The sequence below is a fragment of the Callithrix jacchus genome, chromosome 5 (genome assembly GCF_049354715.1).
Source record: "Callithrix jacchus isolate 240 chromosome 5, calJac240_pri, whole genome shotgun sequence".
Lineage (NCBI taxonomy): Eukaryota > Metazoa > Chordata > Mammalia > Primates > Cebidae > Callithrix > Callithrix jacchus.
This window is the reverse complement of record NC_133506.1, coordinates 96,767,470-96,793,184: the sequence shown is the minus strand read 5'-3', so window position 1 is coordinate 96,793,184 and position 25,715 is coordinate 96,767,470. Positions and strand designations below refer to the sequence as shown.

At 48.9% G+C, this 25,715-nt stretch overlaps 1 protein-coding gene across 1 annotated transcript in view; it reads left to right on the top strand.

The window, feature by feature from the left end:
- The window catches only part of MYO19 (myosin XIX), a 52,508-nt gene that overhangs the window by 21,428 nt on the left and 5,365 nt on the right, over window positions 1-25,715 (top strand). The window contains 17 exon segments of the mRNA XM_078373716.1: window positions 9,734-9,866; window positions 10,805-10,874; window positions 11,473-11,575; window positions 12,276-12,372; window positions 12,515-12,591; window positions 14,348-14,438; window positions 14,876-15,047; window positions 16,658-16,731; window positions 18,136-18,257; window positions 18,550-18,663; window positions 18,923-19,099; window positions 19,444-19,596; window positions 20,613-20,720; window positions 21,267-21,337; window positions 22,058-22,161; window positions 23,994-24,160; window positions 24,275-24,404. Coding sequence (XP_078229842.1) covers window positions 9,734-9,866; window positions 10,805-10,874; window positions 11,473-11,575; window positions 12,276-12,372; window positions 12,515-12,591; window positions 14,348-14,438; window positions 14,876-15,047; window positions 16,658-16,731; window positions 18,136-18,257; window positions 18,550-18,663; window positions 18,923-19,099; window positions 19,444-19,596; window positions 20,613-20,720; window positions 21,267-21,337; window positions 22,058-22,161; window positions 23,994-24,160; window positions 24,275-24,404 — 1,963 coding nt within the window.

Here is a 25,715-nt window from a genome sequence, read left to right as displayed (position 1 = left end):
TGGCCAGGCTGGTCTCTAACTCCTGACCTCGAGATCACCCTCCTTGACCTCCCAAAGTGCTGGGAGGTTTTTTTTTTTTTTTTGAGACACAGTCTCGCTCTGTCAGTCAGGCTGGAGTTCAGTGGCATGATCTCAGCTCGCTGCAACCTCCACCTCCCAGGTTCAAATGATTCTCATGCCTCAGCCTCCCAAATAGCTAGGATTACAGACACACCACCACACCCAGCTAATTTTTGTATTTTTCGTAGAACGGGGTTTCACCATGTTGGCCAGGCTGGCTTCAAGTGATCCTCCCACCTTGGCCACCCAAAGTGCTGGGTTTATGGGCATGAGCCACCATGCCTAGCCTCCATGGCTTTCTCTTTCTTCGTTTACTGCCTTGTTTTTATGAACCATATTCTTAAGTAGTTTCCTAAACAAGGGACCTGGAGGACAAATTGTTGCACATCTGAAAATGTCTATTCTGTCTCAAATTTGATTAATATTTTGGCTTTTACAATTCCAGCTTAGAAATCATTTTCTTTCTGAATATAGAGGGGTTTTTTTGTTTTTTTTTTTTTAATTAAACAGTTAAACTCTGTTGCCAGGCTGGAGTGCAGTGGCACAATCTCAGCTCACTGCTACCTCCGCCTCCCAGAGTCAAGCAGTTCTCTTGCCTTGGTCTCCCGAGTAGCTGGGACTACAGGCTTGTGCCACCACACCCCACTAATTTTTGTATTTTTAGTGGAGACAGGGTTTTACCACGTTGGCCAGGATGGTCTCGATCTCTTGACCTCGTGATCTACCCGCCTCAGCCTCTCAAAGTGCCAGGATTACAGTTGTGAGCCACCACGCCCAGCCAAGGTTTTATTTTCATATATTGCTATTGAAGGTCCCAGTCCATGATGATGATTTTTTTTAAATGAATGAGAGGTTCTTATGTTTCCCAACCTGGCCTCAAACGGGTAGCCTTCCTCAAGCACCAGGACAACTGGCCTTGAGACACTGCAGCTTGCTTTTTCTTTTTCAAAAGCTTTTAGGTATTAAAATTCACAGTGCTGTGTTGTGGTATGGCCTTCTCTTATTATACTGGGTACTTCATGTGGGTCCTTTTGTTTTTTAAGAGGTGGGGTTTCACCATTTTGGTCAATCTGGTCTCGAACTCCTGACCTGGTGATCCTCCCACCTCAGCCTCCCAAAGTGCTGGGATTACAGGCGTGAGCCACCGCGCCCAGCCCTGGGTCTTTTTAACTTGGAAACTCATGTCCTTTTGTTCAAAAAAGTATTTTTATATTATATCTAATAATTTCCTCCCCTGTTTTCTACTTCTGGAACTTCTGTTAGGAAATTTGGTTAGTTGTCTAATACTCATAATTGTCTCACCTATCCTCCTTTCTCTTACTTGTTTAATCTTCTGGGAGATACTCTCTTCTTTACCTTCTAATTCTTTGAAACTTTGAATATTTGTTAAAAATTTTAATTGTGAGTTTTAGTTTTTTTCTAACATATTTGTCATTCACATAAAGGGTTATGAAATAGTTAATCCTTGAATATCTGTTCATATTTGAAAATAAGGCAGTAGGGTCAGGCATGGTCGCTCACCCCTATAATCTCAGCACTTTGAGAGGCCAAGGCAGGCAGATCACAAGGTCAGGAGATCAAGACTATCCTGACCAACATTATGAAACCCTGTCTCTACCAAAAATACAAAAATTCGCTGGGTGTGGTGGCGGGTGGCTGTAATCCCAGCTACTTGGGAGGCTGAGGCAGGAGAATTGCTTGAACCAGGGAGTCAGAGGTTGCAATGAGCCTAGGTTTCACCACTGCACTCCAGCCTGGTGACAGAGTGAGACCCCATCTCAAAAAAAAAAAAAAAACACACACACACAAAAGAAAAGAAGGCATTAAGCAACTGATTAGAATCTGTGTTTATGGATAAGATCGTCAACCAATGCAGCTGCACTGTAGGTAGCTTTTTAAACTTGTAGGACCCTGAAAGCCAGAACTTCCCATGAGCTTATTGGTGTCTCCAGAAAAGATTCCTTCAATGTCTTCAGCAGAGAGGTGGAAACAATAAAGAATCAAATGGAAATGATAAAAATTTAAAACATGACAGATAATTATTTGGGCTTAACAGACTAGACATGCAGAAGAATACATTTGTGAACTTGACAGTTGGTGAAAAGAAACTATCCAAATTGAAAAACAAAATTGCATCCAAGAACTGTAGTACAATATCAAATGGTAGGCCATACAGTTGACCCTTGAACAACACAGGGATTAGGGACACCAACTCCGCACGCAGTTGAAAATTTACATATAATGTAACTGCTGATTAACTATTGTTGACTGGAAACCTTACAAATCAGTTAATACATATTTTGTATGTTATGTCTTATGTACTGTATTATAATCTAGAGAAATGAAACTTATATTAAGAAAGTCATAAGAAATGTATTTACTACTAAAGTGGAAGTGGATCCTCATAAAGGTCTTCATCACCATTATCTTCACTTTGAGTAGGCTGAGGAGGAACAGGAGGGTCTTGCTTGGTCTTCCTGTCTCAAAGGTAGCAGAGATAGTGGAAGTAGTATAATAGAAGGGGAGGCAGGAGAGATTTATTGAAAAAAATCCATATATAAGTGGACCCATGCAGTTCAAACACGTGTTGTTCAAGGGTCAACTGTACTTGTATTTGGTGTCCCAGGAGTAGAGGGATGACATGGGTCAGAAGTCATATTTTTACAAAATTAACCAAAGATTTGATAAGCACAGATCAAGAAGCTCAAAAAATACCAAGTAGGATGAATACAAAGAAAACATATTTAGGCACATTATGGTCAAAGTCCTGAAAACCAAATATAAGAAAAAAATCTTAAGGGCCAGGTGCAGTGGCTCACACCTGTAATCCCAGCTCTTTGGGAGACTGAGGCAGGTGAATCACTGGAGGTCAGGAGTTTGAGATCAGTCTGGGCAACATGGTGAAATCCCATCTCTACTAAAAATACAGAAAAGTAGCCAGGCATGGTGGTAGGTGCCTGTAGTCCCAGCTACTTGGGAGGCTGAGGCAGGAGAATCACTTGAACCTGGGAAGAGGAGGTTGCAGTGAGCCGAGATCGTGCCACTGCACTCCAGCCTGGGTGTTGGAGTGAAACTCCATCTCAAAAAAAAAAGAAAAAAAATGAAAAAGAAAAAAATCTTAAAGGAAGCCAGGAAAATAAATATTACATGAAAAGGAACAAAGATAAGAATGACAATAGGAATCTTGACAAAAACTGCAAGCCCACAAATAATAGAGTGACACCTTTAAAATGCTGAAAGGAAAAAATAGAATTCTAGGTTGACAGATTTTTATCTGCAAAAATATCTTTAAAAAATGAAAGTGAAATACACTTTTTCAGACAAATAGAAGTTGAGGGAATTCATTGCCTGCAGGCCTGCACTGCAAGAAATGATAAAGGAAATTCTTTAGTCCAAAAGAATATGAAAACCAGATGAATCTACACAAGAAATAAGTTTTAGTTTCACAGATGTAAAATCTTTTATTTTTTGTCTCTTTAAAAGATAATCTAAGGCCGGGCACAGTGGCTCATGCCTGTAATCCCAGCCAGCACTTTGGGAGGCCGAGGCGGGTGGATCATGAGGTCAAGAGATCGAGACCATCCTGACCAACATGGTGAAACCCTGTCTCTACTAAAAATACAAAAATTAGCTGGGCATAGTGGTGTGCGTCTGTAGTCCCAGCTACTCAGGAGGCTGAGGCAGGAGAATTGCCTGAACCTGGGAGGCGGAGGTTGCAGTGAGCCGAGATCGTGCCACTGCACTCCAGCCTGGCACCTGGTGACAGAGTAAGACTCTGTCTCAAAAAAAAAAGAAGATACTCTAAAGCAAAAATGGTAACAATGCTTATATGATAGAATGGAATCACTAAAATGCTGAATTTAATCAAAGGCAATAAAAGAATAAAGGAAACTAAGATCACATGGAACAATATAAAAAATAAGATGGCAGATTTAAACCCAGGCATAGTGATAAATATAAGTGGTCTACTCATAGATAAGTTCAAACTAAAAGGATGGAAAAAAACTCTAACATCCTAATACTCATAAAGGAAAGCTGAAGTGATTACATTAATATGGAACAAAGATTTTAGAACAAGGAATGTTACTAAGGATGAGACATTTCATAATGATAAATGAGTGAATTCATCAAGAAAACAGTTCTACATACGTATGTGCCTAATTACAGATTCAAAATACACAAAGTAAAAAATCTGATATCATTGAAAGGAGAAATACATAAAATCAAAATTACATTTTGAGGCCTGGCACAATGGTTCACACCTGTAATCCCAGCACTTTGGGAGGCCAAGGTGCAGATGGATTGCTTAAGTTCAAGACCAGCTTGGGAAACATGGGGAAAATCCATCTCTACAAAAAAATACAAAAATTAGCCAAGCATGGTGGCATGTGCCTGTAGTCCCAGCTACTTGCATAGAGCAAGCGAGACTCCATCTAAAAAAGAAGATTAAAATTGTACAAACTGTGTTCTTTGGCCTGAATAGAATTGAACTAGAAATAAACGACAAAGAAACCTAGAAAATCCTAACGAATTGGGAAATATAACAACACACTTCTTTCTTTTTTTTAAAAAAGATGGGGTTTCACCACGATGGCCAGGCTGGTCTTGAACTCCTGACCTCAGGTGATCCACCCACCTCAGCCTCCCAAAGTGCTAGGATTACAGGCGTGAGCCACCGCCCCTGGCCTTTTTTTTTTTTTTTTTTTTTTTTTTCAAAGAGACAGGGTCTCCCTAGGTTGCCCAGGCTGGAGTGCAGTGGCTACTCACAGGGGCAATCCCACTACTGATCAGAACAGGAGTTTTGACTTCCTCCGTTTCCAACCTGGGCCGGTTCACCCATCCTTAGGCAACCTGGTGGTCCCCCGCTCCCGGGAGGTCACCATATTGACGCCAAATTTAGTGCGGACACCTGATCGGCATAGCGCACTACAGCCCAGAACTCCTGGGCTCAAGTGGTCCTCCCACCTCAGCCTCCCAAGTAGCTGGGACTACAGGCACGCGCTACCACACCCGGCAAACAACACACTTCTAAATATCCTATGGGTTTGAGAAAATCACAATGGTATTAGAAAAAAACATATACACACACACACACACCCCACTATGCCTGGGTTTAAATCTACCATCTTGTTATTTTTTAAATTGTTCCATGTGATCTTATTTCCTTTTTTTCTTTTATTGTCTTTGATTAAATTCAGTATCTGAATGATGCCATGCTATCATATAAACATCGTTACCATTTTTTGTCTTAGCGTGATTATCTTCTAAGGGAAAATATATATGTGTATATATATTTTTAGATGGAATCTCACTCAGGCTCAGGCTGGAGTGCAGCGGCATGATCTCGGCTCACTGCAACCTCCACCTCCTGGGTTCAAGTGATTCTCCTGCCTCAGTCTCCCCAGTCACTGGGATTACAGGCACACGCCACTAAACTTGGCTAATTTTTGTATTTTTAGTAGAGACAGGGTTTCACTATGTTGGCCAGGCTGGTCTCAAACTCCTGAGCTCAAGTGATCTGCCTGCCTCGGCCTCCCAAAGTGCTGGAATTACAGACGTGAGCCACCACACCCAGCCTTGTCTGAAATTTCATCACCAAGTCGATATTAGAAAATATTTTGAACTAAGGCCAGGCATGGTGGCTCACGCCTGTAATCCCAGCACTGTGGGAGTCCTAGGCGGGTGGATCACAAGATCAGGAGATCAAGACCATCCTAGCCAACATGGTGAAACCCTGTCTCTACTAAAAAATACAAAAATTAGCCAAGCATGGTGGCACATGCCTGTAGTCCCAGCTATTCGGGAGGCTGAGGCAGGAGAATTGCTTGAACCCAGGAGGCAAAGGTTGCAGTGAGCCGAGGTCACACCACTGCCCTCCAGCCTGGCGACAGAGGAAGACTCTGTCTCAAAAAATTTTGAATTAATAAAATGAAAACACAACATCTCAGATGATCTGATTTTTCACCTTGTATTAGTCAACTTGGGCTGCCATAACAAAATGCCACAACTGAGTGGCTTAAACAACAGGAACTTATTTTCTCACAATTCTTGAGACTGGAAGTCCAAGATAGGGTGCTAGCATGGTTGGCTTCTGGTGAGGTTTCTCACCCTGGTTTGTGGACTGCCACCTTCTTTCTGTGTTCTCATATGACAGGTAAAGAGAGAGAGAGAAAGAAATCTCTTACAAGCCTACAGTCCTTTTTCTTTTTCTTTAATTGGAGGCAGAATCTTGCTTTGTTGCCCAGGCTGGAGTCAGTGGTGCAATCTTGACTCACTGCAACCTCTGCCTCCCAGGTTCAAGCGATTCTCCTGCCTCAGCCTCCTGAGTAGCTGAGATTACAGACACATGCCCATGCCTGGCTAATTTTTGTATTTTCGGTAGAGATGGAGTTTCACCATGTTGGTCAGGCTGGTCTTGAACTCCTGACCTCATGATACGCCTGCCTTGGCCTCCCAAAGTACTGGGATTATAGGCATGAGCCACCGAGGCCAAAGCTATATATAGTCTTATTGGATTAGAGCCTGCCTTCATTACCTTGTTGGTTTTTTGTTTGTTTGAGACAGAGTTTTGCTCTGTTGCCCAGGCTGGAGTGCAGTGGCACTATCTCAGCTCACTGCAACCTCTGCCCCCTGGGTTTAAGTGATTTTCTTGCCTCAGTCTCCCTGGTAGCTGGGATTACAGGCAGATGCCATGACACCCAGCTACTTTTTGTATTTTTAGTAGAGACAGGGTTTCACCACATTGGTCAAGGCTGGTTTCAAACTCCTGACCTTGTGATCTGCCCACCTCAGCCTTCCAAAGTGCTGGGATTACAGGGAGCCATCACACTCAGCCTCATTACCTCATTTAACCTTAATTACCTCCTTAAGATCCTATCTTCAAATGCAGTCACACTGGGAGTGAGGGCTTCAAAATATGAATTTGAGGGGAACACAATTCAGTTTGTGGCATACCTTAAGAAGCTAGAGGGGAACAGAATAAACCCAAAGTATGCAGAAGAAGGGGAAAAGTGAAGATGAATAAAATAAAAAAACTTCTTTGAAAAGATTAATAAAATAATAACTTGGACTGGGCACTGTGGCTCACACCTGTAATCCCAACATTTTGGGAGGCTGAGGCGGGTGGATCACCTGAGGTCAGAAGTTGGAGACCAGCCTGACCAACCTGGTTAAACCCCGTCTCTACTAAAAATACAAAAATTAGCAGGGTGTGGTGGCAGGCACCTGTAATCCTAGCTACTCAGGAAGCTGAAGTAGGAGAATGGCTTGAACCCATGAGGCAGAGGTTACAGTGAGCCAAGATTGTGCCACTGCACTCCAGCCTGGGTGACAGAGCAAGACTTTGTCTCAACAACAACAAAAAACCCTTCAGTCAGACTTATTAAAAAAATATATATATATATATGCAAATTACCTATATTAGCCATCACTACAGATATTACAGATTAAAATAATATTTTGAATAACTTTATGCCAAGAAATTAAACAATTTAGATGAAATGGAGAAATGTTTTGAAAAATACAAACTGCTAAAGATCACACAAGAAGAACTATAACCTGAATAGCCTGTTTCTGAAAGAAATTGAAGTCATAGTTAAAAGCCTTTCCACAGAGACAGCTCTAGGCCCAGGTGGCTTCACATTTTAATTCTACCAAACATTTAAGGAAGTTACCAGTTCTACATAAATTCTTTAAGAAGATAGAAGAGAGGAAACATCTCTGACCCCGAAGAAATATCTAAAGAATCTAAAAAGTAAGTTGCTACCTTACTATAACTAAAAAGTTACAGAGCATTTAGTGAAATGAGGATAGGATACAAAGTCAATGTATAAAGATTAGGTGTATTTTTCTGTCCTAGCCACAAACAAATAGAAGTTAAAATTAAAGTACACTTCACTTCAGCTGATTAAAAACAAAAGAGTATGAAGTTTAAAATTAGACTGCTTGGGGTCCAGCGCGGTGGCTCACGCCTGTAATCCTAGCACTTTGGAAGACCGAGGCAGGTGGATCATGAGGTCAGGAGTTCGAGACCAACATGGCCAACACAGTGAAACCCCATCTCTACTAAAGATACAAAAAATTAGGCTGGGTGCGGTGGCTTATGCCTGTAATCCCAAAACTTTGGGAGGCCGAGGAGGGTGGATCACGAGGTCAAGAGATTGAGATCATCCTGGCCAACGTGGTGAAACCCTTTCTCTACTAAAAATACAAAAATTAGCCAGTCATGGTGGCACACGCCTGTAGTCCCTTGGGAGGACTACTTGGGAGGCTAAGGCAGGAGAATCACTTTAACCTGGAAGGCAGAGGTTGCAGTGACCCGAGATCACGCCACTGCACTCTAGCCTGGTGACAGAGGGAGACTGTCTGGAAAAAATATATACAAAAAATTAGCCAGGCATGGTGGTGTGGGCCTGTAATTTCAGCTACTCAGTAAGCTGAGGCAGGAAAATCCCTTGAACCCAGGAAGCAGAGATTGCAGTGAGCCGACATTGTGCCACTGCACAGCAGCCTGGGCGACAGAGCAAGACTCCATCTCAAAAAAGAATTAGACTGCTTGGGTATAAATTAGAGCCCTGTCACTGAGTAGATGCACTGATCTTCAATAATTTTTTTTTTTTTTTCCGAGACAGAGTCTTGCTCTGTCACCCAGGCTAAAGTGCAGTGGTGCAATGTCAGCTCATTGCAACCTCTGCTTCCCGGGTTCAAGGGATTCTCCTGCCTCAGCCTCCTGAGTAGCTGGAATTACAGGCTCGTGCCACCATGCACAGCTCATTTTTTGTATTTTTAGTAGAGATGGGGTTTCACCATTTTAGCCAAGATAGTCTCAATCTCCTGACCTCGTGATCCACCCACCTCAGCCTCCCAAAGTGCTGGGATTACAGGCATAAGCCACCGTGCCTGGCCATCTTCAATACATTTTTAAATTTCTGTGCTTCGGTTTCATTGTTTTATTTTTCTTTTCTGTTTTGTGAAGACGGAGTCTCGCTCTGTTACCCAGGCTTCTGTGCAGTGATGCAATCTCAGTTCACTGCAGCCTCCGCCTCCCTGGTTCAAGCAATTCTCATGCCTCAGCCTCCTGAGTAGCTGGGATTACAGGTGTGTGCTACCATGCCCAGCTAATGTTTTGTATTTTTAGTAGAGACGGGGTTTCACTATGTTAGCCAGGATGGTCTTGATCTCCTGTGACTTCATGATTTGACCACCTCGGCCTCCCAAAGTGCTGGGATTACAGGTGTGAGCCGCTGTGCCTGGCCACCATTTTATAAACAATCATATATTCACACTTTTGCAGAGTTTGCAAAAGAAACATACACAGAAAGCCTTGATAGCTCAATGCCTGCCACAGAGTAATCAGTATTAGTGGTGAGGCCTCACTGACACTCACAGAGGCCTCATAGCCTGCTCAGGTCAGGGGGATTGTTCCTTCTCTACCTCTGGCCCCCTTCTTTCTTTGTGTATTTGCTGGAGGTAGGAGAAGAGCAGTATGTGCACCCCCATTTTACAAACACAGAAGAAGTGCCTTGCCTAAGGCTAGGGTTGAATTCTGCCTTCACCTGTTTTGTCAGCAACATGCTGGTGGAGAAGAGAGCTCTGGTGGGCACTGTTCTCTCAGGCAGGCTCAGAAGTGGGTGGGAACATGGATACAGTTCCCACAGGACTGTTTCTGCCACAGACATGGACGTCTCGCTGCCTAATGAAGTTCTATGCTGTGGTGGCCGCCTCACCCACATCTTGGGAGAGCCACAAGATTGCAGAGAGGATAGAACAGAGGATCCTGAACTCCAACCCTGTCATGGAAGCTTTTGGTGAGCTCGGGCTCCTTTGCACAGTATCTCAGTCCCATTTCCTCTGGGGTTTTCCACCTTCCAGGGAGAGGGGCAGTTTTTTGAGACTGTCTCTTGGGTGGGGTTGGAGGATGAGTGCATCCTTCACTGCCTCAGATACCCAACATGTTCCCTAGTACTAGTACTCAGCATCCTTCCAACAGAGGTAATGTCATTCAGTCCTCCTCTCCTCCTTTCAGCCTGGGCACACATAACAGTGGTGCTGGAGAAGACCTGGTGGCTTAGTTTGTCCAAATTCTTTTTTTTTTTTTGAGACGGAGATTTGCTCTTTTTGCCCGGTGGCACGATCTCGGCTCACTGCAACCTCTGCCTCCCGGGTTCAAGCGATTCTCCTGCCTCAGCCTCCTGAGTAGCTAGGACTACATGCCCGACTAATTTTTAATAGAGATGGGGTTTCTCCATGGTGGGCACACTAGTCTCGAACTCCCCACCTCAGGTGATCCACCCGCCTCAGCCACCCAAAGTGCTAGGATTACAAATGTGAGCCACCACGCCCGGCCCAAATTCTATCCAGTTTCCTGATGGTTCAAAAAAGGGTACTTGTCTAGGGATACAAGGCAATTAGTATTTGCGTTGGCACTGGAACCCGGATGTGCCTTCCTGTCTACAGTCAATAGTGACAGCTGATTGTTTTTGACCTTTCCCTTCAAAGAAGACAGTCCCTGACTACCTAGGCTTGCTCATTCCAATTTCTTGCCAGGAAGTTCTAACTCCCCTGAATCCCACTTGCTAAAGAGGACCCATTTCTTAGTCCTGCCCCCTTGTGATATGAAAACCAACAAAGGGGCCTTTAGGTGACCTGAGCATAAGGACATGACCCCCAGAGACCTGCAGCCACCTTGGCTTATGAGGACTCTGCACACCCAGGGGAGTGGAATAAACATAGGTGTGATCTGTAGGGAATGCGTGTACGCTGAGGAATAACAACAGCAGTCGCTTTGGGAAGTTCATCCAGCTCCAGCTGAACAGGTAACAGCTGCTTTCATCCTGTCTAGTGGGAGGACCGGAGTGGGGAGGTTGAAAGTGGCTGGGGCAATATCTGGCCTACGACACCCCTACGGGCAAAACCCTGCTCTTCCCCCTGTGGGCAAAACCCTGCTCTTCCCGCTGTGTGTTTTTACCTCAGGTGTGAACCCTGACCTTGATCTTCACACCTGGAGAACTATAGCTCCTCTCCCCTTGGGGAGCCCTAGGGCAGAGCGCTTATTCAGGCCTGTGTTCCTCCTGGCTTCTACCCTTGCTCAGGGACTTCTAGGTATATTGCCAACTCTTTGGGCCATATCCCTGAGCTTGAAGCTGGGACTTCGACTCCTGTCTTGGGGTGGAGCAAAGTGATGTGCAGAGGCCTTGGCCCTGCCCACCTGAGCTAGATGCAGGGGAATATTCCAGGACACCCAAGGACATTCTGAGTGGTCCCCAGCCCTCAGTGCCCATTGGCTAAGGAGAAGATCTTGGCAGTTTGTGGCTAGGTGGCAGGCAATCTGGCACACCCAAATTGCCAGACGTGGCTATTGAATGAATGGGCAACTAATGGGCTCTGCCCATTTGTGCCCCATGTGTGCCCCAGGGCTCAGCAATTGGTTGGAGCCACAGTCCAGACCTACCTCCTAGAGAAAACTCGAGTGGTCTGCCAGGCTTTCAGTGAGAGGAACTTCCACATCTTCTATCAGGTTTGTGCCAAATGGGACCCACAGCCCCCCAGATGCAGGGCAGGGGTGAGTCCATGTCTTTCAACCCCCAACCCCCCAGAATGTCCATGCCTGGCTTCTTCACCTAGCTTTTGATGGAGCTACCACTTTCCTGCAGACTTCATATGCAACACTTCTACCTCACACTGGGCCTTGTTTCCCAGCACAGTGTGGCCTGGGGATATGTTTTACCTTCTCCATCAGACCAGAAGGTCCTGGAGGTTGGGACTGTATCTCTAGGGTGGAAGCTGTGTCACCCTTATTCTATGGGCTCTCCTGGAATGGCATCTATCGCTAACAGAATAAGGGCTTCCCTAGAGTTGTGCCTCTTCGTACTGGGAGTCCCCCAAGGCACAGATAGGGTGTCTCACTTGCTCTCAGAATCATAGCATCCTTAGGTGATGCATCCCAAGTCAAGACAAGGGTCTCCCCGGGTGAGACTTGTCCTTCCTTCAGACTGCAGGTTTCCCCAGAGCAGGCTGCTTTTGTGTCAGGTTGGAGACATCCAAGCTATGTTTATGGCACCTTTCACCCCTGTACCTGCCCTGGGCTCTCTGCAGGGACCTCTGAGCCTTGTGATGTTGCTACCATCTCTTACTCCTCTTATCCCAACCCCACGCCTATCCAGGCCTGGGCTTTTCTCAAATCCCCTAGCCAGCCTCCCACCCACCCTTTTCCACAGATTTGCAAAGGAGCCAGTGAAGACGAGAGGCTCCAGTGGCACCTCCCTGAGGGAGCTGCCTTCTCCTGGCTGCCCAACCCAGAGAGGAGCTTAGAAGGTAGGGGGAGCCCCACCCAGCATCTTGTGTTGGCCCAGCATCACCCACCCACTCTGCACGGAGCCTGCCTCCCTCGTCCCTTGCTGCTGCTGCCACCGAACTCTGGCTCTGACAGTGGGCTGTGACTTGGATTCTTTTTCAGAGGATTGTTTTGAGGTGACCAGAGAGGCCATGCTCCATTTGGGTATTGACACCCCTACCCAGAGCAACATCTTTAAGGTCAGAAGAAAAGCTGCACCACTTATGTTTGGCAGGGATGATGGGCAGCCCCTTTCATAGAGCCCTGCCCTGGACTTGGAGTTGGTCTTTCCCTGAGCATCTAGGACTTTGGGCCCCTCTGTGCTGTCTGCAAGGAATCAGCCACCTCTCTGTGCTGCTGAGGCTGGAGACCAGGTGGTGGGGTTTACAGGGCATAAGGAACAGTGCTGCATACATAGCACTAGAGTACAGAATGTAGTAAGTGATCCACAGGGGCAAAAGCAAGATCCTGTGATTAGCAGATGAGAGAACGAGTGAGGCGCTCACTTATTGAACACATTAAAACTTACAAGTCAGGTTCACACCTCTCAGCTCACTTGGTTTTTCTCAACAGTCCTCTGTGTGTGATTATTTCCCTTTATGCCTGAGAAAACCAGAGAGGTAAAGTGACATGCCCAAGGTCAGATACCACTAAGTGATACAGAGTACCAGACATAGTGATTCCAGGTTCCCACCCTCTCTGTCTTCCCCCACCCGTGCCCTGTCGTCCTCTGGGACATGAGGCTGACCCAGGTGAGCTGGGCTCCCCTCAGCCCCACTAGGGAGGCTTCCCTTCTGTCTTTGCTGATAGAGCTGACTGCTTCCTCTCATCTTCCTCACCCTCTAGAGCAGCAGGACGGGGCCAGATAGGATGGGCTGGTGGTCGAGACAGGGAGGCCACTTCAGGGAGGTAGCAATGCAGCAGTAAGTGACCCTAACCTCCAGATGGGGGCTGCTCAGGCACTGCCAGGTAAGAGCCTGACAGAAGGACAGCACCTGGGGACAAGCCCAGGATAAATGAACAATATTAGGAGTCGGAGTGCTTCAGGGGTAGCATGACCTTCTGCCACAATCCTTCTGCCCAGTGGGCATGGCAGTCTTCTGGAGCAAGTTGTGGCTGAAAGACCTGTAGCACATGGAGGTGTCCTGCCTGGGACCATATGGGAATGGTGGGTGGGGTCGCTGTGTCAGGTCTGAAGGTTGGTGTTTTGTTTGTTTTTGGTATTTTTAGTAGAGACGGAGTTTCACCATGTTGGCCAGGCTGGTTTCAACTTCTGACTTCAGGTGATCCATCCGCCTCGACCTCCCAGAATGCTCAGAGCCACCATGCCCAGCTGGGTCTGAGGGTTTTGAAGTTGCTGGGCCTTGGTGAGGCAAGGGGAACTTCTGTCTATAGCCCCTGGGGGCTCGTCTGTGTGGAACACTGAGTGCAAAGGCAAAGAAAGGGGCACCCACTGGACAGAGACCAAGGTCACAGTTCCTCCAGTAGGCTGGGCTCTAAGAAGCCTGGCAGTGTGAACAGGCTCAAGGAAGTAGAGCCAAGCCTCCAGCAGGCACACAGAAGCAGCCCTGCCCCAGCTACCAATCTATTCCTAGAGAGCAGGGGGCAGAGAGGTAGAGGGTGGGTGGGCCTGAGGGCTCCACAGGCTGCCCCAGGAGGCATCTGAAATCAGCCTGGATTCTCATCCTGTCGTTGCCCTCGGGAAGCACGTGTCCTCATTCTCACCTGTAATAGGCAGTGGCGTAGTACATACCTTACAGGTTGTTTAAAAGATGCAATGACGCAATGCACGTAACTTGTATAGAATTGTGCCTGGCAGAGATGGGCACACTTGGACCATGATCAGGAGCTGTCCTTCTGTTGTTGTGATTGTACTCGGCAGGAGAACGGTCCTTCCCAGAGTTGGCCCACCTCACGCCCTCTTCTGCTCCCGACCATCCTTTTCTTCCCCCTCAGGTGCTGGCTGGACTGCTGCACCTTGGCAATATCCAGTTTGCTGCCTCCGAGGATGAAGCCCAGCCCTGCCAGCCGATGGATGATGCCAAGTGTGAGGGGCAAGGGTGTGGAATAGGGCAGGCCCTATCAGGAAGGTAGCCAGCATTGCTGGGGTTGGGTGGAAGGCCAGATGGTGAGAAAATTGGAATCTAATGCCCTTAAGGCACCCACCATAGGGCCCAGCCCTGGATCATTTACTCCTCACTCATCTCTGGTGAGGCAGACAGTATCGTCCCCACCTTTAAAGATGAGAAAATGAGTTAGAGGTTTGTAAAGTGATTTGTCCCATATGTGGCAGCATGGACTGGTCCATGAAAGTGCTAGGTTTGAGTTTTGACTGCCACTTATGGAGTCCTTTGGTGAGTCACTTCGCTTAGGTTTCTTCTGTCCAGTTCAGCAAGTCATGGTCCCACTGTGATGACTTCACAGTGCCTCATGAAGAGGACTGGAGGGAGACTGATTTGCCTAAGGAGAATTTGCCCCTCCCAGGCTCTGTCAGGACGGCAGCTTCACTGCTGGGGCTTCAAGAGGATGTGCTGCTGAAGACGGTGCAGATTAGAACCATCAGGGCAGGCAGGCAGCAGCAGGTGTTCCAAAAGCCCTGCCCCCGAGCTGAGTGTGACACCCGCAGAGACTGCCTGGCCAAACTGATCTACGCGAGGTGAACAGTTACTCTGGCCTCTGCCCTCCCAACAAGTACTCTTCCTGTTTGGGGTTGGACCAGACAACATCACACAATGGAGGTACCCATGTAACTAACCTACCAGAAAAGGCCAGGACCACACGATGGGCACAGGCCCAAGGTGGGGAATAAGACAGACTGGCTCCTCTCCCTGCTCCTCAAACCCCTGGATACAGCAGAGCATGGCTCCCAGGTTTTCCCCAAGCAGCACCTGTGGCCTCTTTATGAGTGGGAAAGTTGCTACATTCCTGGCCAGGATTGAGCTCATTATTAAAGTTCAGGAGCCTGCTTTAGCCTCAACAAGGTGAAAAAACCCTGCTCAGCCCTCTGCTGGCAGGGCAGACCCCAAAGGTGATCTGGAGCCTTCGTAGTTACGGTGAATGGGCCCCTCTGTCTCCCTGTGCCCTTGTACATCACCTGGGAGTTTGATAGATTGTGGTAAAGCCAGAGGTTCATTCCACAGCATGTAGCACAGTGGTGGAGGTGGGGTCCTGGCCTTTTCTGGTAGGTTAGTTACATGGGTACCTCCACCCTCTGGCCATGTGGTTAAGGATGATTTCTCACGAATTCTGAGATTCTTTGGCGGGCCTTGTAAGGGCTTCAAGGGGCCCAGAATCCTCTGAAATTATGAGCCAGAATGGGTGTATGTGTGTGCATGTGTACATGGGACCTCGGGGACCTTTCTGGGGAGAGGGTCCCTTACTTTTCATGAATACCACAAGAGCCTGAGAAGCTCTGCTGAGGGAACAAGCTCCTCTGAGTTGAAAATGGCCTGAGTTATCTGCCCAAACTGAGTCCATTTCAGCAAGAGACAGCCTCAAAGCTAATATCAGGTCACAATTTGAGGTCAGCCTTTACCTACAAGTCACTACAAGACGAGCAGGTAAAGTGTGATGAACACAAATAGAGTGAGCTTCTGACCACAAGACATTTGCACAGCCCGTGTTGCAAAAAGAGCCAGTTTATTTACTGAAGTGAAAAAACGTTGCAGAACAATTACTATAAGAAAAATTGTGAGGAAGAAACCCCTGTATAGTGTCATACATGTCAGCGTCTTGTGTGGTAGCCTCATCTTCTCTGGGCTGTGCCCGTTTCTAGAGTGGAGGATGCCACTGTTGACTTCCGGGCTGGGGCCCCACTTGTGCAGGACTGCATCAGGAGGTATGCTAGGGCCTTGAGCTCTGGGCTCCACAGGTAGAGTTTTGCAGGTGTGTTCAATGAACTCAGTTATTTACAAACCATACCCAGGCCCATCTGCCCCTTCCCAAGACACTAGCTAGGTCTCGAGCCATGTGACGGGAAATCCATTCCCTGCCCAGCCTAGGAGCTGAGCTGGTCCTGTGCTTAGTCTTCCCGGAAGGACATGCCAGGTTTGTGTGTACCTGGGAACATGCATGTCCATAGCCTGCATCTGTAGTAGGTCAAGAAGTGATGGGTTGGAAGCAAGAGGAGAGGATTTGGCTTTGACCTGTCAGGCTCAGAATATAAGGCCCCCCAGGGTATAGCACCCTGATGTGGGGAACAATTTTACCACCCCTTTGACTCAGCCTGACCCTCTCTCACCAAAGTCTACTCTTTTCCCCCAACAGGCTGTTTGACTGGCTGGTATCAGTGATCAACAGCAGCATCTGTGCAGATACCAACTCATGGACCACTTTCATAGGTAGCAAGAGCTCGCTGTGCTGGGAGCATTCCAGAAAAAGCAATAAAGCCTTGGATGGAGTGGCAGGAGCCCTGGGTCCTCCGTGTGGCTCTGGGCAGCTCCTTTCCCTTCTTTGTACTCATGTCTCCTCTTCTATCTGCCTGCCAGCATAGGGCAAGATCTCTGCTCTCCACTACCCACATCTGAGCAGTCTGTAACTCTCCAGACAGATTTAACATTGCGTTGTCTGAAGGAGCCCTTTTTCTCCCCAGCAACCCAACCCTAATTGCAGGAGAGTAGTGGGGAATGGGGGAAAGAGCTGGATTAGAAGGGACTTGGAGGCCAGCACAGTGGCTCACACCTGTAATCCCACCATTTTGGGAGGCCAAAGCTGGAGGATCACTGGAGGCCAGGAGTTGGACACCAGCCTGGGCAATATAGCAAGATCCCATCTCAAAAAAACTAGCCACACATGGTGCTGTACACCTGTAGTCCCAGCTACTCAGGAAACTGAGGTGGGAGGATCACTTGAGCCCAAGAGTTTGAGGCTGCAGTGAGCTGTAATCACGCCACTGCTCTCCAGCCTGGGCAACAGAGCAAGACCCTATCTCAGGGTGGGGGATTGGGAAGGACATAACTGAGGGAGGTCAACACCATTGTACCTCTAGGTGAGACAGTCAGGTATAGGAGGAAATAAAGCTTGAAGACATTTGCTCATGGAATGGTGGAATTCTAGCCACCCGCCAATACCCTCCAAACTAGATTTAACACAGAAAATGTTCCCTGGGACGTGGTTTCCTCACAGGAGGGGCCTGTCAGGACTAGAGAATTCAGAATCAAAAATGGGCCTGATGCCCGGAGCTGTCTTCACACCTCATTTGGGTTTCTTTTTTTTTTTTTTTGAGACAGAGTTTCGCTCTTGTTACCCAGGCTGGAGTGCAATGGCACGATCTCTGCTCACCGCAACCTCAGCCTCCTGGGTTCAAGCAATTCTCCTGCCTCAGCTTCCCAAGTAGCTGGGACTACAGGCACGTGCCACCATGCCCAGCTAATTTTTGTATTTTTAGTAGAGACGGGGTTTCACCATGTTGACCAGGATGGTCTCGATCTCTTGACCTCGTGATCCACCCGCCTCGGCCTCCCAAAGTGCTGGGATTATAGGCGTGAGCCACCGCACCCGGCCTCATTTGGGTTTCTTGCCTGCTCTGAGCTCTCCAGGGGAATGGGGTAGAGATGGGAGCCACCTTGGGTGGAGGCTGGGGAAGGTATGTTCTGCCTACCGTGGATGTCATGCTCACTCAGCCTCATCCCCAGGCTGTGAAGTATCAGGCATTGGCAGGGGCCCAGCCACCCTGGGTTCCTGTGGTCCCCTATCCCCCATCTGCTCCCTGCAGTGGCCCCATGGGTTCTCTGCTATCCTCCCAGGCCTGCTGGATGTGTATGGATTTGAGTCATTTCCCAACAATAGTCTGGAACAGTTATGTATCAACTACGCCAATGAGAAACTGCAGCAGCACTTTGTGGCTCACTACCTAAGGGCCCAGCAGGTAAGGGATGGGGTGAACAGGGGTGGGTCCTTCTCTTGGATCCTGAGCCCCTTCCTGACCTTCCAGTCCCAGCCCCAGTTCTGATCAGAAGCCTTTTGTTCCTCCATATTTTATTTTTAATTGACAAATAATAATTGCACATACAGAATACAATGTAATGTTTTGATATACTTCTGTTTCTTCTTTGATGCTGTTCTGGAATACACTGTGGTACCGAGGCCAGCCATGGATGACCCCTCTGGACCTCAGACCACATCTGCCTTCTCCCACCCCACCCCACCTTGTTCTTTAGGAGGAATATGCAGCTGAGGATCTGGAGTGGTCATTTATCAGCTACCAGGACAACCAGCCTTGTTTGGATCTCATTGAGGGGAGCCCCATCAGCATCTGCTCCCTCATAAATGAGGTGGGGTCAGCTAATGAGCTGAGCACCAGAGTTGGCCTTTGGGTTTTCAGGGGCCTTAATGATTATCCTGTTCCCTCTTTATGCCTCTCTCTTCCCAATCTGCCAAATAAATCTGCTAACTGCTGTATTTCCTCCCTGTTGGGGACACTGTGCTGCCTGTGTAATCTCTGCGGCTATGGGGGCCACAGGGTGGGGATGGGTGAGGGTTGTGGTAAGACACTCTAATTTTGGTGGCTGACCCCCTGCTCCCATCCCACAGGAATGCCGCCTCAATCGACCAAGCAGTGCAGCCCAGCTCCAGACACGCATTGAGACTGCCCTGGCAGGCAGCCCCTGCCTGGGCCACAATAAGCTCAGCCGGGAGCCCAGCTTCATAGTGGTGCATTATGCAGGACCTGTGCGGTACCACACAGGGGGCCTGGTGGAGAAGAACAAGGTATGGGCTGGGCCATGCCCTGTGGGGCTTGTGAGAAACGAGATGCTGGACCTTTGCTATGCTGACATAGTAGTTTCCCATCATGAGTCCCTTCTCTCCTGACCTCTTCCCAGAATCCAGTATCACCTTCTTGGGCAAGGTCTCCACCAATCAAGCATGACCTGCCTGGAGATAACCCATGTTAAACAGTGTCTCCAGGTCTCTGGTCATCCAGGAGACCTTTTCTCAGACTCAGGCCCTGTCCTACCTGGAAGCCCTGCCATCTGTGACTTGGGTGGGCAGTGGATGGCCCTGGGCAGAAGCTCCACCTGCCCTCACCTGCTGCTCTTGCTGTTTCCCAATAGGACCCCATCCCACCTGAGCTGACTGGGCTCCTGCAGCAATCCCAGGACCCCTTGCTCTTGGGGCTATTTCCTACTAACCCCAAAGAGAAGACCCAGGAGGAACCCTCTGGCCAGAGCAGGGCCCCTGTGTTGACCGTGGTGTCCAAGTTTAAGGTGGGTCTTATGTGCTGATGGGAGGTGCTTGGTTTACTCCACAATTTCACAAATATTTATTGAGCACCTGCCAGGATTGGTGCTGTTTGCTGGGGAGCAGTGGCAAGTCAAATAGATGTGGTCCCAGTCTCCATGGAGTTTATACTTCAGTGTGGAAGACAGAAGCAGAAGTAGACAAATGAGCTATCAGCTATAATATGATGGGAAGCCTAGGGGCCTTCTGATGGGGTACTCATGAGAGGATCAGCTACATGAGCCTCTTTGACCTGGCTCATCCCCAGCTCTCTAGCTTCATGCTCAAGCCCTACCCTCACTTACTCCTCTCACATCGTCTGGTTTCTACAGTCCCCTCAGCCCTTGCATGTACTGCCTCACCTTCCTGGGATGCTCTTGACCACTGCCCCATCAGCTCCAACTCACTCCCATCCTCCACACACCTTTTCCTAGTTTAGTCTTTTCTCATCCTTCAGACTTTAGCTTTATCACCACCTCCTTGAGGAGGCACCCGTGAAACCAGGTTTGATTCGCACATTCCTACCCAGCCTCAGACACACCCCCAAGGGTGTTCATCCATGTGTAGCCCATTGGACTGAGCTCTGACACAGCAGCAGGCAGCCTGTGGCACAGCCTCCAGCACACAGGATGAGCTGAATAATAATAGTTGTTGCTTGGATGAATGGCAGGGAGTTTTGAGATTGTTCTTGTTTAAGAAGATTGCTCTGGGGAGAAGTGGGGAGGGGAAGGAGGAAGAGATTGGATTCAGGGAGACCAGTCAGGGAGGGCCACAGGTTTAGAAGGGTCCTTGGAGGCAGAGGTGAGAAGCAGCATGGGAAGTCAGGAGAGGAATGTGCTCTGAGCCGGCTCATTGACAGCCTGCAGTGCAGTCATCCCTGCATAGGAGATTCCTGGTCTCAGGATCCTTGAAGGGCCCACTGGAAGCATTTGATGTAGTTACTAATCAGAACCCAGCTGATGGGCCCCTCTCCCTGCCTAACCCCATGGTCTCTCATTTGTAGGCCTCCCTGGAGCAGCTCCTACAGGTCCTACACAGCACCACACCCCACTACATTCGCTGCATCAAGCCCAACAGCCAGGGCCAGGCGCAGACATTTGTCCAGGAGGAGGTAATTAACACTGGGCCAAAGCTGCTTTGCATCAAGCCCCATCTGGCCAAGGCCCTGCAGAGATGAAGGGCAGGACATCTGCTCCAAATGGAGTGAACAGAGGTGGTCTCTCCAGCCAGACCTGACACGAGAGAGGGCCCATCTCCCTTGGTGTGGCAGGGCCAGTTGTGTGGTCCATGCACAGTGGCCTAGCCAGGAAGGCAAGTTCCATTACATCTTGTTCTCTGAGCCATGTGCCCAGATGAGAGACTGAAGCTACCCAGAGGAATGGGTTTCTCTTGTGATTAGGTGAAAGTCTGTATCACCTTACAGCCCCCACACAGTGGAGGACTTGGAACCACCAGGGCGCTTCCTAGCAGGGAGATGATTTTTCAAGGTCCCTTGATTTCTCACTGCCGCAAAGAGATACTGCCATTAGCCAAGCATTGGGAGAGCCTACAGCAGCTCGGCACTGGCCAGGGCCTAAGAAGAAAGGCTGAGAGGAATGGCATTTCTGGCCAGCTGGCCCATGCTGCAGGTACCTACCCTGTCTCCCCACCCTTGCAGGTCCTGAGCCAGCTGGAGGCCTGTGGCCTCGTGGAGACCATCCACATCAGTGCTGCTGGCTTCCCCATCCGGTGAGTGGGCTCAATCATGGCACAGGGCAGGGCCAGTGCGTGCTGGGGCTGGGGACACTCGCTGGGCAAGAGCCTGCCCAACCCCAAGCGAGATGTGGAGATGAAGAGAAAGAGGCTGGCCTGTGAAGTCAACCAGGAACTAGGGAGAAGCACTCATTCGTTTATCCATTCACTTATTGTGCACTGTTTTGTGCCCAGCTGATGGCTGTGACAAAACCCACATTGGTACAGTGTTGGGGACAGAAGCCAGACTCAGGAGGGCTGACAGGCAATTGGGAGGAAGTACAGATATCAGGTGCTATCAGCTGTTTGAGAAGTGTTGCCTTGATGGGGAGCAGGGAAGGAAGTGGAGGAGACTGTGGGGTCAGAGGGGAGATATGGCCAAGCATGTCTGCATCATAGGAGTGGTCCAGTTGTTTGAGGAGGGGCCTATCAGCCCCTTTGGGGGGAGGCAGCCCGCAAATCCCCTACTAGTTGCTTTGTGTTGGTAGACCAAGGCAGCAGGGAGAGCAGACCTATTTAAAATGGTCTTTATGGACTTCTGACTAAATGACCTTAGAAATTGCTCCAGAACCACATTCACATTCAATGGGGATACTCAGGGAGGGCAGCACCTTGCTGCGTTGTTGAGCAGATTTAACAGAACTTCTGTTGATCCTTGAGCCATGTACCTGGCTCACAATGAAGTCATTCTCTCCTTCTGCCTGCTTTGGCTTCCAGAGTCTCTCACCAAAACTTCGTAGAACGATACAAGTTACTGAGAAGGCTTCGTCCTCGCACATCCTCTGGCCCCCACGGCCCATATCCTGCCAAAGGGCTCCCTGGTGAGTGGGACCCATGTGTTAGTCATTTGTTCAGCCACAGTATACTGAGCATCTACTCTGTGCCCTATCTCAGGGCTAGAGGCTGAGGCTTACTGGTGAATAAAACACAGCCCTGGTTTTGGTTCAGTGGGGGAAACAGATTCAAAAAAGACAAATGGCATGGAAAGTGGAAAGGCAGAACTATGAACCAGGGTGCTGTGGATGGTGCTGGAGGAGGTGTGAATCAGGGAAGGCTTCCTGGAGGAAGTAGTATGTGAGAATAAATTGGATTAGCCAGGTGATGGGTGTTCCACATGACAGGTGTAATCTGAACATTAGCATGGGTATGAGGAACTCCAGGCCATTCCATGTTCCTGGCTCATTGAGGCAGAGATCTGGGGGAGGTGAGGCTGGAGTGGCAGGTAGGGCCCCATCAAGGAATCTGGACTTTATTTTCTGGGCAGGTGAGCAGGCACTGCAGGGGAGGGAGCAAATGACTCTATCAGCTTTATGGTTTCTGAGACCACTCTGGGGGCCCCGTGGAGGGCTGTGGGAGTGAGACTGCAAAGTTGCCCCCACAGAGAGAAATGAGAAATGTGGGCAGTCAGGAAATGTTTGGAAGAAACTGCTCAGTCTTGGGTAGGGGCTTGACTAGATGTAGAGAGAGAGGAAAGGAATAGATTAACTTAGCCTGGGCAGTGGGGAAAAGCAAGAGGAAGAGGGGTTCAAGGAGGCTGAAGAGCCCAGAGTGGGTGGCTTGATCTGCAGGTCCAGTGGAGAAGTCTGCAAGGCACTTGGGCAGGCTTTAGTCTCAAGGGAAAGATCTGGGCTGTGGCCCTCATGTGGTGGTTGTCAGCATGTAGATATAACTGAGGCTATGGGAGCCACAGGGCCCAGACACAGGCAGAGGGAGAACAGGCCAAGGACAGGCTGCTGGTGAGCCCTGCCTCAGCAGGACCCCGGCCCAGCACCGCTGCCCCTCATACCCAGCCTTATCCTGGGCCCCTCACAGGCTATTTGGGAAATCCTACTTTGTTTCCTCCCATCCTGGGCAGTTTTCACTTTCCTTTCACCCTTTCTCCTTTCTTCTCCTTCTCCATGATTTGCTGTCCTGTTCCATGTCTCTTGCCCAAAGCCCTTCTGGCCCCTGATTGATTTTGCTGCTGTTTCTCATCTGTGGTGTCTCCTTTGGCAGCCTTTGTCTCCAGAGAGGCACTGGGCAGCTAAGGTGGTCAGAGCCCTCAGGTAAATCCTCCTCTCCTGAAGTCAGCCCTGTGAGCTGTGGGAGGGCAGGCAGTGGGACGTGGGACCTTCACAGGGCTGGGGTTTTTTCATTCACTTTTTAATGAATTATTTATTCTTTTTATTTCCAATAGAAAATTCCCAAACTTAGGGCTGAGATTGGATCTCCCTTTTCCCATACATGGTGGGGAGTGAGGGGTTGGGGCTGAGCGAGTGGCTCAGCTGTCCTGTTTGGCTCTCAGGATATGTGTCTGGGGGCCTTGGAAACAAACGCTGGCTGAGCAGCCTGGGATTCAAGTTTGGAGGGAGTCACCCTTCCAGGTGTCAAGTACCCTCTGCCAGCCTGCCCAAAGGCAGTAGAGGCTGTGGGATGCCTGAGGCCACACAGGCGAAAGCGGGTATTCCAAGGCTCCACAGAACAGCCAGGGCCCTGAGGGACAATAGAGGGGCTACTTGTGGCTTCCTCCAGAAGAGGAATGAGGAAGAATGGCTAGAGCCAAGAACAGCAGGAAAGAGACCTGTAGAATGCTAGGGAGGCCAAGCCAGTTTCTTCAGGCCACAGAGGCTTGTAGAGATGACCACGCACTGATGGGGCCATCTCCCTCCCACAGAATGGTGTCCACATGCCAAGGAAGCCACGCTTGAACCTCTCCTCCATGACATTCTCCACACTCTGCCAGTCCTAACTCAGACCAAAGCCACACCTGGTGACTTGGCCGAGGCCATGCCAACCCCAGTGCACTGTGGCAGGACCAAGGTGTTCATGGCTGACTCCATGGTGAGCTTGTTTGCGGATGAGGAGGTTACAGAGGCCAGCTCCCTGCTCTCCTCAGCAGGGCAGGACAGGGCAGGGGGAGGAGAGGCTGCCCTCAGTGGATGCCCTTTCTCCTAGCTGGAGCTTCTGGAATGTGGGCGTGCCCAGGTGCTGGAGCAGTGTGCCCGCTGCATCCAGAGTGGCTGGAGGAGACACCGGCAGCGGAAGCAGGAGCGGCAGCGGCAGGCCGCCATACTCATCCAGGCAGGTAGGTGGGCAGGCTGCCCGTCAGCACTGCACACACACCCCACAGGATGGTGGTTTCCTTTGAAACATGGCTCATTGAGTCCCCATCTCCTGAAGCTGACTGTCCCAGCCTGAAGAGATGATGGCACATCCTTGTGGTGCGCTGGAATTCAAATTCCTTGTCCCACTCAGCTATCATGTCTCTCCAGTTCAACAGAAACCAAGTTACAGCCAGGCACGGTGGCTCAAGCCTGTAATCCCAGCACTTTGGGAGGCCGAGGCGGGAGAATCATGAGGTCAAGAGATCAAGACCATCCTGGTCAACATGGTGAAACCCCGTTTCTACTAAAAATACAAAAAATTAGCTGGGCATGGTGGTGTGTGCCTGTAATCCCAGATACTTAGGAGGCTGAGGCAGGAGAATTGTCTGAACCCAGGAGGCGGAGATTGCGGTGAGCCGAGATGGCACCATTGCACTCCAGCCCAGGTAACAAGAGCGAAACTCTGTCTCAAAAAAAAAGAAAAAAAAAGAAACCAAGTTACTCCACAAACAAAGGTGCTCTTTAAGAAGTGGAGGCTAAAAGTTGTCTTTAATTCCTCTTTCTCAGACCCCGACAGCTGTTTAGGCTGTTTTTTTTCCCCCTTTATGACAACTCAAACCATTACCTACTGGGCTCTAGGGCTGGGATGAATTTAAGAAGGTTAAAACCAAAGGAGTTCATCAAATGAAAAGATGCATTAACCAACATGTTCATAGCAGCCTTATTTTGAAAAGAAAAGTGTTAGAACCCAAATATCTAACAATGGTGAAGTCATGGCCAAATTATGAACAAAAGTGTTTTTGAAGAATATTATAAAGTTAATGGAGAACCACTTCCAAAATGATAGTTATACCTAGATGCCAAACCACATATTAAGGGTGATGCCATCCATCCTTGTAAGGTGTGTTTGTGTGTGTGTAGGCGTTTTAAAAATTGTATAAGGAAGCTGGGTGCAGTAGTTAATCCCAGCACTTTGGGAGGCCGAGGTGGGAGGATCACTTGAGCCCAGGAATTTGAGACGAGCCTAGGCAACAGGGGGAGGCTCATCTCTACAAAAAAAAGGCTGCCATGGTGGCTCACAGCTCTAATCCCAGCACTTTGGGAGGCCAAGGCGGGCAGATCACCTGAGGTCAGGAGTTCGAGACCAGCCTGGTCAACATGGCAAAACCCTGTCTCTACTAAAAATACAAAAAACTAGCCGGATGTGGTAGTACGTACCTATAATCCCAGCTACTCAGGAGGCTGAGGCAGGAGAATCACCTCAACCCAGGAGACAGAGATTGCAGTGAGTT